The sequence below is a fragment of the Chiloscyllium plagiosum genome, unplaced genomic scaffold (assembly GCF_037043375.1).
Source record: "Chiloscyllium plagiosum isolate Xiang-an unplaced genomic scaffold, Cpla_swu_hap1 HiC_scaffold_7, whole genome shotgun sequence".
NCBI classification, from domain to species: Eukaryota; Metazoa; Chordata; class Chondrichthyes; order Orectolobiformes; family Hemiscylliidae; genus Chiloscyllium; species Chiloscyllium plagiosum.
This window is the reverse complement of record NW_028270145.1, coordinates 110,263,283-110,279,511: the sequence shown is the minus strand read 5'-3', so window position 1 is coordinate 110,279,511 and position 16,229 is coordinate 110,263,283. Positions and strand designations below refer to the sequence as shown.

Sequence of the window (16,229 nt, the reverse complement as noted above, 5' to 3'; positions counted from 1 at the left end):
ATTGTTCTTATATGTTCTCTTGGAATATACAATAACTAGGAACAGGAGGAGGCCATCTGGCCCTTGAGCTCAGTCCAGCCATGACCTTATTGAATTGTGATCTTTTCATGGCCTCAGTTCCACTTACCCACCCTCTCGCCATACTTTCCTTCACCAGAAGAAAGGTTTGAGAGATGGATATGTTCAACATCATAGAGGAAAACCTTTTCATGGAGCAGGGGTGTGAACTGTGATTGCATCAACTGGGTGGCTGCAGGGTCCATCGAGAGAATTAGGTTATTCCCTGTCAAGGAAGAAGAATGTACTGGGCTTCAGGAAAAAAGCAGCGGGGTAGCAAGACGTAAATTATTCCAACACAGAGCTGACAAATCGTCTCTCTCTGTGCTGTTACAATCCCGTGCTTCTGTGAGAAACCATGTTGGGCTCGTGGAAGCTAAGTTCTTAAACATAGGATTTTCTTTGTAGTACCAAATACCCTCTCTGTAGTACCAAATACCATCTCTGTGGTACCAAATACCCTCTTCTGGCCCGAAAATTCCAATCTTCCATAATCCACAGAAGCAGAATTGACATTAAATCGACATTGAAACTGTACCAATGAAGGACCAGTTATGAAAATCCTACATTATATCGATAATAATTCTCTGAGATTGTTGTCAACTTTAGGGAATACAGTACTTTACAGGGTGGTAACGCTGATTCCCTATTGTTGACAGGTTGGGAAATTGTGTTGTGATCAAACTTGGCAGGAAGTGTTAGAATGAATGAGAAAATAACAAAATCTGGCAAGGTTGAATATTATTTTAAGGGGCGGCATGGTGGCTCAGTCATTAGCACTGCTACCTCACAGAGCCAGTGACCAAGGTTCGATTCCAGCCTCAGGCGACTGTCTGTGTGGAGTTTGCACGTTCTCCCCATATCTGCGTGGGTTTCCTCCCACAATCCAAAGATGTGTTGGTTAGATGAAATGGCCATGCTAAATTGCCCATAATATCCAGGGCTATGTAGGATAGGTGCATTAGTCAGAGGAAATATAGGGTAGCGGAATGGGTCTGGGTGGGTTACTCTACGGAGGGTCGATGTGGACTAGTTGGCCCAAAATGGCTGTTTCCCCGCCGTAGGGATTCTATGACTTTGAAGGGATGGATTTAAGGGACAGTGAGATCAGGAAGTAATGATGGGCACTAAACTTGTTAAGGTGGTGTGAGTTGTGTCGTAGTGGAAATTTCCGAAGTTGCTGTCCCTCAAAGTCATACTGAGGTTCGAGCCTGAGGTGACATTGCTTCAAAATTAAACCTGGACCTCACAATTGAAGCTTCCTAATATAGTTCGCAAATGGCGCAATTGATTTTGAATGGTAAACTATCAAAAAAACTTGGCTTCAAGTAACATGCAAGCACCATGTTTGTTTTTATGAGGAAGTCTCACTGTGGGGACTCATTTTAAAAAAAAACAGTGAAACTGTGATAATAAAGCTAATACTTGTTTTTCAGGTTTATTCTATTTTAATTTCACCTCATAAATTGCCTGTGACACTGGACGGTGGATTGATGGTCTGTAACATATTTTGTACAGCCAAGGAGTTAGAAGACAGATTTCACAAGTTTACTCCACAGCACCCGTTACTAGCCTGAACCTGCAACTATATTGTCACAGCACAAATGTTGTTGACATAAAAGCATAATCAACAGTACTATGTTGGTTTCTCGATGTTAAACCTTTGAGAAAATAGACTGAAGGAACTGCAGTTTCTGACTGAATGCAGTGGAATACCTTAAGGCTGAAAAGATTATCGGTTTGTGATATTTGAGCAATTGGGTCGTGTGTGTGCTATTCTATTCAGTAAATTCTGCAAGTTTTCACAAGCATTCCATGCCCCCTTCCCCGTTCATGTTTAATGGAGATGTTTGATGGAGACTGTCAGGTGAACTTCTTTCCATTGACAAAATGTTCAGTTGCCAAAGTACATAGGTATAAGGTCAAAGACTGAGGTTGGTCGGGTGGGGGGGAGCGGACTTGAGAATTTGTTTTCAAATGCTGCAAGCTGTAATAATCCAGAATGGCTGATGGGTTGATAGGCCTCTCCTGTGCTTGTCTTCATTTCTTCTCTCAACGATGATCACCTTAACGGTTGTTGTGTCAAGGATGAATTCAAGGGTCCCGCCCTGAGAGGTGCTCGTAATCATCCAGTCCTTTGTTGTGATTTTTGTTCCACCTTTATAAAGGAACTCCCCAAAATATGAAAAGGCTCCATCACCAAGGGGCTACCAAGTGATCAAGTTTCTTCTGTTCGTAGCGTGGGTCTCATTGCAAGGGTCACACTATGTGTTATGTGACTGTAGAGCTCTGTTAAAACAATGCTCACGAGCATCTTTCATAACGCGCTGAATGGCTGACACTGATATCAGATGAGCCATGCGTGTTGTGTTTATTTACTTAATTGTGTCACTCCAGTGCGTGCGGCTTCCTTTTCAAACTGAGTATCAGGAAATCGCACTCTGTAAAAATACCCTTCCATTATTAAAGGTTCAGATACAGCCAGATTTTTTTAATATAGATGACCTTGCACCTTTTCTTTGCTGCAATAAATTTCTGCTACCCGTGTCTGCACATTTTGAGCTATTTGCTCTCTGTTTGACCAGACAGTTTCCTATTTGAAGTTCAAATGTTAAACCACTGTTGTGCTTCCTCAGGGCATGCTGCCTAATAAAAGGTGATTTTTTTTTTCTTTTACACCAATTTTTTCCACTTTTCTATATTCCTCCTTGACCTCCCAAAACTCTGGAGTAGTCATCAGTATCATTTCCCTTCACCTGTGGAATCTGCCATTCCACCTGTTCCACCTTTAGAACCACCTCTTGAAGACATCACTCCACCCTGGTGCCCATCAGTGAGATACCGCTCCACCCCTTGGGTCTCCTCTTTGGGACAGAAACATAGAAAATAGGGAGAGGAGTACGCTGATTGCTCTTTGAGCCTGTTCCACCATCCAATAAAATCATGGCTGATTATCCAACTCAATATCTTGCTCCTGCTTTCTCCCCATATCCTTTGATCCCTTCAGTCCTGAGAACTATCTCTAATTCCTTCTTGAAAACATTCCATGGTTTGGCCTCAACTGCTTTCTGGGGCAGAGAATTCCACAGAATTTAGGTCCTAAATGGCCGATCCTCTATCCTTAGATTATAGACCCCTGCTTCGGGATTTCCTGGTCTTTTGGTGCTTCCTTCCTGTATTGCCCTGTCTCATCCTGCTAAGGTTTTCTAGACTTCTATGAGATCACCCCCTCATTCTTCTGAACTCCAGTGAATATAATCCTAATCATTTCAATTTCTCCTCATATGTTAGTCCTGCCATCCCAAGAATCTGTTGGGTAAATCTTTATTTCATTAACTCCATGGCCAGTGTTTCTGTTTTTTAAAAATTCATTCATGGGATAGGGTGTCACTGGTTGGACCAGCATTTATTGTCCATCTCTAATGTAAGAGTTAACCACTTTGCTGTGGGTCTGGAGTCACATGTAGGCCAGATGAGGTAAGGCTGGAAGTGTCCTACCCTAAAGGACATTAGTGAACCAGATGGGTTTTTACAATGGTTTAATGGTCATCATTAGACTCTTAATTCCAGATTATCAAATTCAAATTCTACGACCTCTCATGACAAGGTTTGAACGTGGATCCCCAGAATATTACTTTGGACTCTAGATTAACAGTCCACTGAATATACCACTAGACCATTGCCTCCCTGAAAACCTTCCTCAAGTAAGGAGACCAAAACTGCATGCATCCGTTTCTGCTGTCTCCTTTCTTCCCCCGCCCCCCTTTATTCTGCTGGCTCCCCTCTGTGATCCTCCCCTGATCACCTCCCCGGCTGCTCAACCATAAATCTTTGCAAAGACTTGCTACCCAACTCTTGCTTCCATTACAAAGAGCACACATCCTTTTCTTTCCTTGTCCTTCTCTTGCCTTCCCGCTTAACATCTCTGACTTCTTGCCCCTTCCTTCACTGGTTTAGATTTAGATTCCTTATAGTATGGGAACAGACCCTTCGGCCCAACAAGTCCATACTGATACTCCGAAAAGTAACCCACCCAGACTCATTCCCCTACATTTAGCCCTGACTAATGCACCTAACACTATGGGCAATTTAGCATGGCCAATTCACCTGACCTGCACATCTTTGGGTTGTGGGAAGAAACCAGAGCAAACCCACACAGATATGGGGAGAATGTGCAAACTCCACATAGACAGTCGCCCAAGACAGGGATCAAACCTTGGTCCCTGGCACTATGAGGCAGCAGTGCTAACCACTGAGCCACTGGCCTCCATTTTCCTCTTGTTCTCCCTGACCTGCTCTTTTTAAACATTCTCTTGTCCGCTTGTCCATCTTTTCCCCATTCTTTCACTTGCCCCACCTGTTTTCCTCCTCCTCCAACCTCCTGTGCCCTCCCCGTTCTCCTTCACCTCTTCCAGCCACCTCTTTCCTTGTCGTTAGAACATCGAACAGTACAGCACAATATAAAGTCTTTGGCTCACGATGTTGTGCCAATCATTTATCCTAACCTACACACCCCTCAATTTACTGCCGTCCATGTGCTTGTCCAGCAGTCGCTTAAATTACCCTAATGTCTCGAACTGTACTATCACTGCTGGCAGTGCATTCCACACACCCACTACTCTCTGCATAAAGAACCTACCTCTGACATCTCCCCTATGCCTTCCTCCAATTACCTTAAGGTTATGACCACTTGTGACAGCCATTTGTGCCCTGGGGAAAAGTCTCTGGCTATCTACTATATCTATGCCTCTCATTACCTCATACACCTCTATCAAGTCATCTCTCTTCCTTCTTCTCTCCAGTGTGAAAAGCCTCAGCTCACTCAACCTCTCTTCATAAGACAAGCCCTCAAATCCAGACAGCATCCTGGTAAATCTCCTCTGCACCCTCTCTAAAGCATTTACATCCTTCCTATAATGAGGCGACCAGAATATTCCAAGCATGGTCTAGCCAGGGTTTTATAGAACTGCAGCAAAACCTTGCAGCTCTTAAACTCAATCCCCCTGCTAATGAAAGCCAAAACACCATACATCTTCTTAACAACCCTATCAACTTGGGTGGCAACTTTGAGGAATCTATGTGCATGGACCTCAAGGTCCTGCTCTTCCTCCATACTGCCAAGAGTCCTGTCTTTAACTCTGTATTCAGCATTTAAATTTGACTTTCTAAAATGAATCACTTCTCACTTATCCAGGTTGAACTCCATCTGCCACTTCTAGCCCAGCTCTGCATCCTGTCAATGTCTTGTTGTAGCCTGCAACAGCCCTCGACACTACCTACAACACTACCAAGCTGTGTTATTGGCAAACTTACCAACCCACCCTTCCACTTCTTCATCCAAGTCATTTATAAAACCTACAAAGAACAGAAGCCCAAGAGCAGATCCCTGCAGGACACCACTGGTCACTGACCTCCAGGCAGAATACTTTCCTTCCACTACCACTCGCTTTTGTCTTTCGGCCAGCCAGTGTAACTATAACCGAATTTCCCTGTATCCCACACCTCCTAGCGTTCTGAATGAGCCTACTGTGGGGAATGTTATCAAGTGCCTTACTGAAATCCATATATACCACAGCTACTGCTTGACCTTTGTCATCTTGTCTTGTCACATCCTCAAAGAATTCACTAAGGTTTGTGAGGCATGACCTGCCCCTCATAAAACCATGCTGATTATCTTTAATCAAACTATTTTTTTTCCAAATAGTCATAAATCCTATTTCTCAGAATCCTTTCCAGTACCTTGCTTACCACAGATGTAAGACTAACTGGTCTGTAATTCCCAGGGATTTCCCTATTCCCTTTCTTGAACAGAAGAACAGCATTTGCCTCCCTCCAATTGTCCGGTATTACCCCTGTGGAGAGTGAGGATGCAAGGATCATCGCCAGAAGCGCAGCAACCTCATTCGTCGCTTCCTGTGGTAACCTTGGATATATCTGGTCCAGCCCTGGGGACTTATCTATCTAATGCTTCCCAGAATTTCAAGTACATCCACTTTCTTAATATCAATCTGTTCAAACCTATTAACCTGGATTACATGTTGTCACTGTCAACAAGGTCCCTCTCTCCAGTGAATACTGAAGCAAAAAACTCATTTAGGGCCTCCCCTCCCTCTTCAGGCACAAGTTCCCTCCACTAACCCTGATCAGCACTACCCTCTCTCTGATCATTCTCTTATTCCTCACATAAGTGTGGAAAGTCTTTGGGTTTCCCTAATCCTTCTCACCAAGTATTTCCTAGCTCACCTCAGTCCATTTTTGAGTTCTTTTCCTAGCTACCCTATAATCCTCTAAAGCTGTGCTAGAGCCTTGCTACCTCAACCTTAGGTAAGCTTCCTTCTTCCTCTTGACAAGAAGCTCCTCTTCTCTTGTCATCCAAGGCTTTTCACCTTACTATTCCTTGCCAGTCTCAGTGGGACAAAGTTATCCAACACTCACAACAAGTGTTCCTTAAACAGGCTCCACATTTCTGTTGTGCGTTTCCCGTAGAACAATTGTTCCCAATTTATACTGCTACTAGATAGGAGCTGTGGAGTATAATTTCCCTTCCCCCAATTAAATACCTTGCCATACTATCTAAACCTATCCCTCTCCATGGCTGTGGTGAAGATGAGACAGTTGTGGTCACATTCACCGAAATGCTCTCCCACTGAGAGCTCTGACACCTGGCCTGACTCGTTGCCGAGCACCAAATCCAATATGGCTTCCCCCCTAGTCAGCCTATCTTCATATTGAATCAGGAATCCTTCCTGGGCACACCTGACAAAATTGGCTCCATTCAGACCATCTGCACTAAGGAGGTTCCAATCAATATTGGGGAAGTTGAAGTCACCCATAACAACAACTCTGTTACATCTGCACCTTTCCAAGATCTGCTGTTCAATTTGTTCTTCCATCTCTCTGATGCTATTGGGGTCCATTGAAAATACTCAATAAAGTGACTGCTGCTTTCCTGTTACTGACTTGCACCTATACTGACTCAGTAGACAAACCCTCCTCAACAAACTCCTTTTCTGCAGTTATGATGCATTCTCTAATTAACAGTGCTCCTTCCCCTCCTCTTTTACCCCCTTCTCTGTTTTTTTTTAATGATCTAAATCCTGGAACATCCAGTAACCATTCCTGCCCCTGTGAAATCCATGTCTCTCTTGTGGCCATAACATCGTAGTTCCAAGTACAGATCCGTGCTCTAAGTTCATCACTCTTATTCCTGACACTGCTTGCATTGAAACATTTAACTCATTCCTTTGCCCTGTCAACTGTGTATCCTTCCTGACAGACTCTCTGCATTCTATTTCTGCCCATTCAACAACTACTCTGTCCTCTAATCTGTAGCTCTGGTTCCCATCTGCCTGTCAAACTAGTTTAAACCCTCCCGAAATGCTCTAGCAAATCTTCCACCCAGGACATTGGTGCACCTCCAGTTTAAGTGCAATCTGTCCTTCATATAAAGGCCCCACCTTCCCCAGAAGGTACCCCAATCATCTACATATCTGAAACCCTCCCTGCTGCACAAGCCCTGTAGCCACATGTTTAGCTGCACTCTCTCCCTGTTCCTTATCTCACTAGCACTCATGAGTGACATCTGGCCAGGGTCTTTATGTCCCACTGTCATCTTCTTACTCAGCATAAACTTAGCTCTCCCTGTCTTCAACCTCCGTCCTTTCCTTTCCTTGGCCCACTCTTCTTTTGCCCACTGCCATTTTTTGCTCTTCTCTTTGTTGTCGTCATACCACCCCCATAATTCTTTTGCTACTTTCTCACCCCCTTGTTCTACCTAAGTTGCCTCCATTGTCCCCCTACCCTTACCCCAGGTCCACTGGCCACCTCCCCAGATTCTCCTCCTCCTGCTCCTCCCATTGCCCTCATGGTTTCACCATATTCATTTTCCTCTTGTCCTCTCCCATCCTTGTCTTGGTCTTCTCCTCTTGTCCCATTTTCATTGATTCTTCTCTTTCACCAGTACCTCAACTCATGCTATCTTCTCCCATGTCATCGCTCCCTGTTAAGTTCTAGTTCCTGAACTCCACCCATGACTCCCTGGCATGTATCACATGTCCATTCTTCTCCTCTTTCTTCCCTTGTTTCTGAAAGCTTGGATGTTCCAGCCTTAGATCATCTCACTATCCAGGCCAGAGGACTCATCATTTCAAATTGATGCTCCTGAATCATGAAGATAAATCGTCCAGGGCGCTGTATTGACTCATCATGCAAGCCTAGATGTTTAAAGGGACACAGCTGGTCCATGTGTCTGCTGTTCATTTCTTCTCAGTTGAAGTGCACAAAGCTCATTTCAACTGCTGTTATTTCTGGCTCCCAATAAAGTTGGCTTTGTGTGCTTAGTATGGGAACAAGCAAGGGTTGAATGAAAGGAGCATGCAAAGGCTGAATTTGGTCCAGAGATTCTAGCATTGAATTTTACATATAGAAATAGGCCATTAGGCCCAGCTGATCCATGCTAATTTATACATTCCTCTTCCCACCCCATCGATATATTGTTCTACTCATTTCTCCCTCATGTATGCATCTGGCTTTGCAGAAAATGCTCTGTTATTCACCTCAACAGTACCTCTTAGTAGCGAGCTTCACTTCTCAATACGTGTTGCACTCTCTTGTGGTCATCATCAGCTTTCCCTCAATTTGCGGGTGACATCTGGCCAGTGTCTTGAGTTTCTGCAGGGAGGCTTTGTGTGACTGAACCTGCCAATTCTTTACCCACAGGTCTCTGGGTCCATGGAGGAAGTTGTCCCATAGGGTGGTGGGGCCCAGAGTTCAGGTTCAGTTTGCTTGTCTTTCTCTCCCTGGCACCGCTCAATAAAGTGCTGTTACTCAAAAGTGTGATTGAACTTGAGAGACGGGTTGCCGTCATCTTCCCAGTCCTTCATATCAATGCTGCAAAGCTTCATGGAGAGCTTCAGAGTGTCTTTGGTCTTTCCTTTTCAACACTGGTATTGCGAGCCAGGAAAATGCAATCTTGTTGGGAGGAGGATTGCCATTTGACAAAGTATCAAATTCGTCAGAATGAATTCGTTGACTGTTTTGCCCATGTGCTTGTCAAACACTAATGTTTGTTCTACTGTGCACTCATCTAATCCAGGGAATGTCTCAGAAACTTTGTTGGTGGAATTTCACTCAGGCCCTTACGTGTCACTGATACATTGCTAAGGTTTCACTGTAGTGCAAGAGTGTGAGAATGGCAGCTGCTCTGTTTGTTGATTTGTGCAGGCTTTGTTGTGAAACATTCACTGCTGTAGTTTGTGGAAGGCGGAACTTGCACAGCTGATCTGATGTTAGAAGCATAGAAACTCGGAATAGGCCATTCAGCCCTTCAGGCCAGTTCTACCTCTCAGTATGATCATGGTTGTCCCCTATCTCATTGTCATGCTCCCATCTTCTCCCCATATCCTCATGATGCCTTTAATGTATAAAAATGTATTTATCTGTTTCATGAATGACCAGTTACAAGACCTCCACAGCCTTCTGTGGTAGAGAATTCAACAGGTTAGTTTCACTTAGTGAAGAATTGTATCTTCATCTCTGTCCTAAATGGCCTCCTATCTATCATGAGACTGTGCCCCCTGTTTCTAGACTCTTCACTGAAAACATCCTCCCTGCATCTAGTGGGTTCACTCTCTTCATTGATAATGCTGTCTGCTCAGCCTCATCATTTCATCAATGGTGCCCTTTTGACTTGGCTGCAGGGATAGAAAGTATGCTAACCCTGCATTCAAGTCACATTTGTAGATGACACTCATAATAGGTGAGACAGTATGTTGCAGTGAAGAAATAAAACGTTTACAGGCTGTTACGGATATGTCGGGTGAATGGGCCAAAATTGGCAGATGGGAGTTTAATGTGGATAACTGTGAAGTAATCCATTTTAGTCAGAAGAATAGAAAGACAAATTATTATCTAAATAGAGAGAAACTTAAGAGTGCTTTGGTACAGAGGGATCTGGGTGTGCTCGTGCAATAATCACTGAAAGCTAGTATGTAGGTACAGCAGGTAATAAGGAAGGCAAATGGAATTTTGGCATTTATGGCCAAATGAATAGAATATGAAAGTAGGGAAGTATTGCTGTACTGTACAAGGCACTAGTGAGATTGCACTTGGAGTGTTGCATACAATTATCATCCCCTTGAGGAGGGATATAGTTGCATTAGAGGCAGTTCAGAGGAAGTTCCCTAGCTTGATTCTGGAGATGGAGAGTTTGTCTTATGAAGGGGTATTAAATGATTTAGGCCTATACTGTCTCGGGTTTAGAAGGCTGAGAGGTAAATAAGATATTAAAGGGAATTAACAAAGTGGATGAGAAAGGGATGTTTCTTGTTGTGGGGTAATCTAGAATGTGAGGTCATAGTTTCAGGATAGGGGTAGCATATTTAAAACAGAGCTGAGGAGAAATTAACTTCTCTTAAGGGATGGTGAACCTGTTGAATTCACTCCCCCAGAGCATGGTGGATGCCAGGACACTAAATAAATTTAAGGAGGAAATAGACAGATTTTTAATGGGTTAAAGGGTTATGGGGAGTGGGCAGGAAAGTGGAGGTGAGGCCAAAATGAGATCAGCCATGATCTTGTTGAATGGCTGCAATAGGCTGAATTCCCTACACCAGCTCCTAGTTCCTTTGTTCTTGAGGGTGCTAGCTAACAAGTTGCTGAGATTGATCCTTTTTTAGATATTAAATGCATCAAGGGAAATGGAGAAAATGCAGGAATTGTTGAGGTACAAGCTCATTCATGATCATATTGAAGGGCCCTTGATGGGCCGAATGGCTTACTTCTGCTCCTAGTTTCTATATTTTTATGTTTCTCTGTATGGGAAGCATTCGACTTAATTGTAGAGAGTCTTCTTCCAACAAATATCGATGGAATATTTGGCTCACCAGGTGTGGTTTCGTACAAGTCATGTTGCACCTCTACAGCATGATGATGAGGCCACTTTTAGAATACAGCATACAATTTTAGTTGCCCTTTTGTAGGGAGAATGGTGATAAACGTGAGAGAGTGCAGAAAATATTTAGAAAGATATTGCTGGGACTAGAGGGGTTGAGTCATAGGGAGAAGCTAAATAAGCTGGGGTTTTTTATTTACCTTGGAATGCCGACCTGAGACGTGACCTTACAGAGGTTCATAAAATCATGAGGAGCATGGATAGGGTGAATAGCCAAGACCTTTTTCCGAGGGTGGGGGAGCCCAATACTAGAGGACATAGATTTATGGTGAGGGGGGAAAGATTTAAAAAGGACCTGAGGGGCAGTTTTTTCACGCAGAGGGTGGTGTGTGTATGGAATGGGCTGCCAGAGGAAGTGGTGGGAGGGTGGTACAATGCCAACTTTTAAAAGGCATCTGGATGGGTATATGAATAGGAAGGGTTTAGAGGGATATGGGCCAAGTGCTGGCAAATTGGAGTAGGTCAGATTAGGATGGCTGGTCAGCATGGACAAGCTGGACTGAAGAATTTGTTTCTGTGCTGACATTATGACTCTATATGAATATTTTTTGGAAAATAATGCATGGTCAGAAGTGCAGGATAGACCAGCAGGAGGCTGGAAGAACATAGTAAGCAGGCAGCATCAGGAGATGGAGAAGTCAATGTTTTGGGTGTAACCCTTCTTCAGGAGTGAAATGCAGGAGAGCAGAGATCAAGACTGGCATGTAAATGTGGTGCAGAGTGGGCAGTGATAAAATCACCCACAAACTGTAGATGATGTATGGCTCTAATGATTGGTTTTAATTTGACACAGAGATGACTTATATTGAGAGTTTTCTGTCTGGGCAGTATTTAATACTGACACCAGAGGGCAGTTAATCTTTGATGAGGTGACTGGCACTGTTGGATAGATTGTAAATACTATGCATGTTATCTATCAGACAGCTTGATTTACTAAGTCGGATGTTTTGGTCAGGTCAATTAATGCAATAAAGAGTTCCAATGTTGCTGTCAACATATTTATTGGATTTGCATGGCAACCGCACCAAAGGATCCTGTTGAAGATCTAAAAGCTGCACTGTCTTCTTCTGCAAGAGTTCCTCAGCTACTGAAGTTAGTCATTCAAGAAAATGCATGTCAGTATGGACAAAAAGGAAATACCTTGATTGTTTTCACAACATGATTTATCTCCGCTGTAACAGACAGTTGTATTCCTAAAGTCCAGGAGAAGTTACTTATCATTCCAAAACTGGAGGATGAGTGCATAGAGTCCTGATTCAGGCAAAAGCCCACCAGCATTGAAGAATTCAGTGCAATGCCATCATTACCACAGGCTTTGTTGTTTTTCACCTATTCGATTGCTTGTTGTGGCACTCCCATCAATGGATATCCTCCGATGAATTCTGCCAGAGAGTAGTCAGGAATTGCCTGCAGATTCAAAATTGACAAGCTGTTGAAAATATTCATTCTAGCATTCCTATCCTATGACAGAAGGAACTTTGTCCATTTGACATTGTTTTGACAAAATTTTGTATGCCATAATGCCAGCATATTGTCATATTGCTCCAACTTTCCCATCCCACCTCCTGTCCTTAATATTCTAGATTTCTCTTTGGGTGTCAACCTTGAGCTGTTAGAACGTCCTTCTTGACTTGAGGATCCTCATCTTTGTTATAAGAGGTTACATATTCACTTTCTCCCATTTCAGTTTGTTTCATTCTTTAATGGGACATGGACATCATTGACAAGGCCAGTATTTGTTGCCCTTTTTCTGAACCGCAGCAATCCATGGGGTATAAGGTCAGCCACAGTGCTGTTAGCACCTTGAGGATTAGAGAGGGTGGACAGCGAGAACATTTTTCCTCAGATGGTGATGGCTCGCATGAGGGGGCACTGCTTTAAACTAAAGGGTGATAGATATAGGACAGATGTCAGAGGTAGTTTTATTACTCAGAGTTGTGAGGGCGTGGAACACCCTGCCTGCAACAATAATAGACTTGCCAACTTTAAGGTCATTTAAATGGTCATTGGATAAACATATGGATGATACTGGATTAATTTAGGTTGGATGGGCTTCAGTTTGGTTCCACAGGTTGGCGCAACATCAAGGGCTGAATGGCCTGTGCTGCGCTGCAAATTTCTATGTTCTACGTGTTCCAGAATTTTGATTCGGTGACAGCGTAGGAACGGCAGTATAGATGTATGGGATGCGGCTTGGAGGGAAGCTTGAAGGTGAATGGTATTCCCATATGTTTGCTGCCTTTGTCTTTCAAGGTGGTGGACTGTGGAAGCTAGCCCGGAGTCTTCCTTTCCTGTTTGCCTCGGCAATTCAATAGTGAAACTTACTGAGGCAGTGAGGTAGTTCAGAACTGCCTTTGGTACTGAGCTACATAAGCCAGTAAAGATCAGTTAACTGGAATAATGTGAAGAGAATTCCCCTGAAACCCTCGGGTGATGTGATTACAGAAACAGGCATTTGGCTCACCTTGTTCCAAACATACAAACACTTGAATATAGTGAGAGTGAGAGTGGCCTCTCGCATCCACTTTGCCATTCCAGAAAATCAGGACTGATCTGATTGTGGTCTCAATTCTGCATTCCTGTCCATCCCCATTAACCTCTGACTTGTTCTGAGCATTCTGTCTCTTAATTGAGGAAAAGTCATACAGAACTCAAGATAATAATTCTGTTTCTCTCTGTACAAATACATCCGATCTGCAGAGTTTCTATAGCAGTTTCTGTTTTTATTTCAGATTTGCTTTTATTCAGATCATCTTGAGATCTTTTTATGGTTCTCAATGCCATTTAAATTGTCTTTACACCTGACACTTGGTTTCCATTCATTGTAGTTGTTTAGGAATACATCTGCTATCTATTGGATTTGCTATCACACTTTTGTGTCTACTTGAAGCTCGCTCCAATGTTAAATTGCACCAATCAACTTTACTCCCAACAGAATAGGTTAGTTCACTTTCTGCTATTCTGATAGCTCCAAGAAGCAACAAGCAAAATAACAATCAGTATTAATCCATTCATCTAGTAAAGATCCACACATTCATGAGAAAGAGAGTCACTTACTGGCTAGGCAGCATTTATTCCCCATCCCTAAATGCCCAGAAGGCAGTTTAGAGTCAACCACATTACTGCGGGTCTGGAGTCACCTGTGGGCCAGATCAGGTAAGGATGGCAGTTTCCTTCCCTAAAGGACATTAGTGAACAAGATGGCTTTTCTGACAATCGATTCTGACATTAGACAGTTAACTCCAGAATGTTTTATTTTAGATTGAATTCAAATGTTCTGTTCTGGTCGCCTCATTGTAGGAAAGATGTGGAAGCTTTAGAGAGGGTGCAGAGGAGATTTACCAGGATGCTGCCTGGACTGGAGGGCGTGTCTTATGAAGAAAGGTTGAGGGAGCTAGGGCTTTTCTCATTGGAGGGAAGAAGGTTGAGAGGTGACTTGATAGAGGTGTACAAGACGTTGAGAGGCATAGATAGAGTGGATAGCTAGAGACTTTTCCCTATGGTGGAAATGGCTGTCACGAGGAGCATACTTTTAAGGGGATTTGAAGAAGGTTGAGGGGAGATGTCAGAGGTAGGTTCTTTACACAGAGAATGGTGGGTGTGCGGAATGCACTCTCAGCAGTGGGAGTAGAGTCAGATACATTAAGGACATTTCAGCAACATTTCAGGCACTTGGAAGATAGTACAATGAAGGGTATGTCGGTTAGTCTGATCTTAGAGTAGGATTAAAGGCTGGCACAACATCGAGGGCCGAAGAGTCTGTACTGTGCTGTACTGTTCTAAGTGCCATGGTAGGATTCGACCCTGGGTCTCTGGAACATTATCTGGGTTTCTGTGTTTATAGTTTAGTGATAATACCACTAGGGCATTGCCCCCCCCCCCCCCAGGAGATGAGGGAAGTCCACATAGTAGAGAAGTTTGGAAGCACTAGTTGCATAACCACTTGCTCCTTCCAGGTATACTACTCCTAGCTTACATCATGTTTAAAATTATATGTACAGTACATCGTAAAATGTTACATTAGAGTGAGTGAACCAGTTATGTTTCCCATGTCTGTTGGTGAACCAGTGCAAAAATGTTAGAATATATTTGTTTGTGGACATTGAATCATGTCAGGGTGAAGTTGATACTTCAATGCTTACATATTCTTCAAACATTCACTCCTTGAGATGATGGTCTTCAACTGCTTTCCTTCAAGAAGAAAACGTTCAGAGACTTGACATTCAAAATTCTACGCAACAGATTGGGAGAAAGTGTTCCTGTTGAGAGGAGACAAGAACCAGAAGACACCGATTTCAGGTGATTAGTAAAAGGATCAGTAGTTCCATGAATAAAATATGTTTTTATGTAGTGAGTGGTTAAAATGTGAAACATGCTGCCTCAAATTGTGGTGGAGGTAAATTTAATCGTAGCCCTGGAAAGGAAATTGACTAATTATCTGAAGAGGAGGGGCTACAGGCAGGGATGGGAAACTAGCTGAGTTGTTGTTACTGAGAATTAGTCAAGATGTGATAGGCCAAAAACTCTTTTTCTATGCTGTAACCATTTGATGATTCTAACTTGCACTGTCTAGTGTCTTTCACCTCCTCAGTGTGCTCAAAGTGCTGTATAACCCAACGAAGCGCTTAACAATTTAAGGTAGGAATGTGCCAATCAGCCAGTTCCCGCAGTGACCATGCAGTCTCTTTAAGGAAGTTGTTAGTGCAGTGAATGTTGGATGCATCATTTAGGAAAGGGTCTTCCACCCTGTACTTCGAAGTAGTGGCATGGGAGCTTTCACTTCCTGATGAGCCCTTGGTTTAACATCTCATCCAAAAAAAGGCTCCCTCACTAAGGTAGTGGGGAATATCAACTTCGAATCCGTGTTCAAGGTATGCTTTAGGTACAGAGAAAGACTGCCTGGAATGTAAAATTCTCAACTTTGTGTTTAAACCCCAGTATCAGCTAATCACCCTTTCACACTTGAACATCATCCAGCCCTTTAATTTTTTGTAATCTCTGTGCAACTCTAATTCTGACTTCAACTGCAGTTAGATTTTATGCACTCAACCATTGCCAGTCATGACCCCAAAGTGGCTCAGGCCTTAGCTCAGTTATTGCTCCCTAATCATCTCCCTGCTTCTACCTCTCTCTCTCTCTCTCTCTCTTTCTCTCTCTCTCTATCTCTCTCTCTATCTATGTATTTATCTCTCTCACACATTCTCTCTCTCTCTCTATCTAT

The 16,229-nt window shown here is 43.2% G+C and overlaps 1 protein-coding gene across 2 annotated transcripts in view; it reads left to right on the top strand.

Moving 5' to 3' along the window:
• Nucleotides 1-16,229, top strand: part of nhej1 (nonhomologous end-joining factor 1) — a 300,941-nt gene that overhangs the window by 130,948 nt on the left and 153,764 nt on the right. The window contains exon 6 of one of the 2 annotated variants that reach the window (XM_087989352.1): nt 15,210-15,307. The exons of the other annotated variant lie outside the window; for it this stretch is intronic. Within the exon in view, the coding sequence (XP_087845478.1) occupies nt 15,210-15,307 (98 nt within the window). The remainder of the gene's footprint in view (nt 1-15,209; nt 15,308-16,229) is intronic. 2 annotated transcript variants of the gene reach the window in all.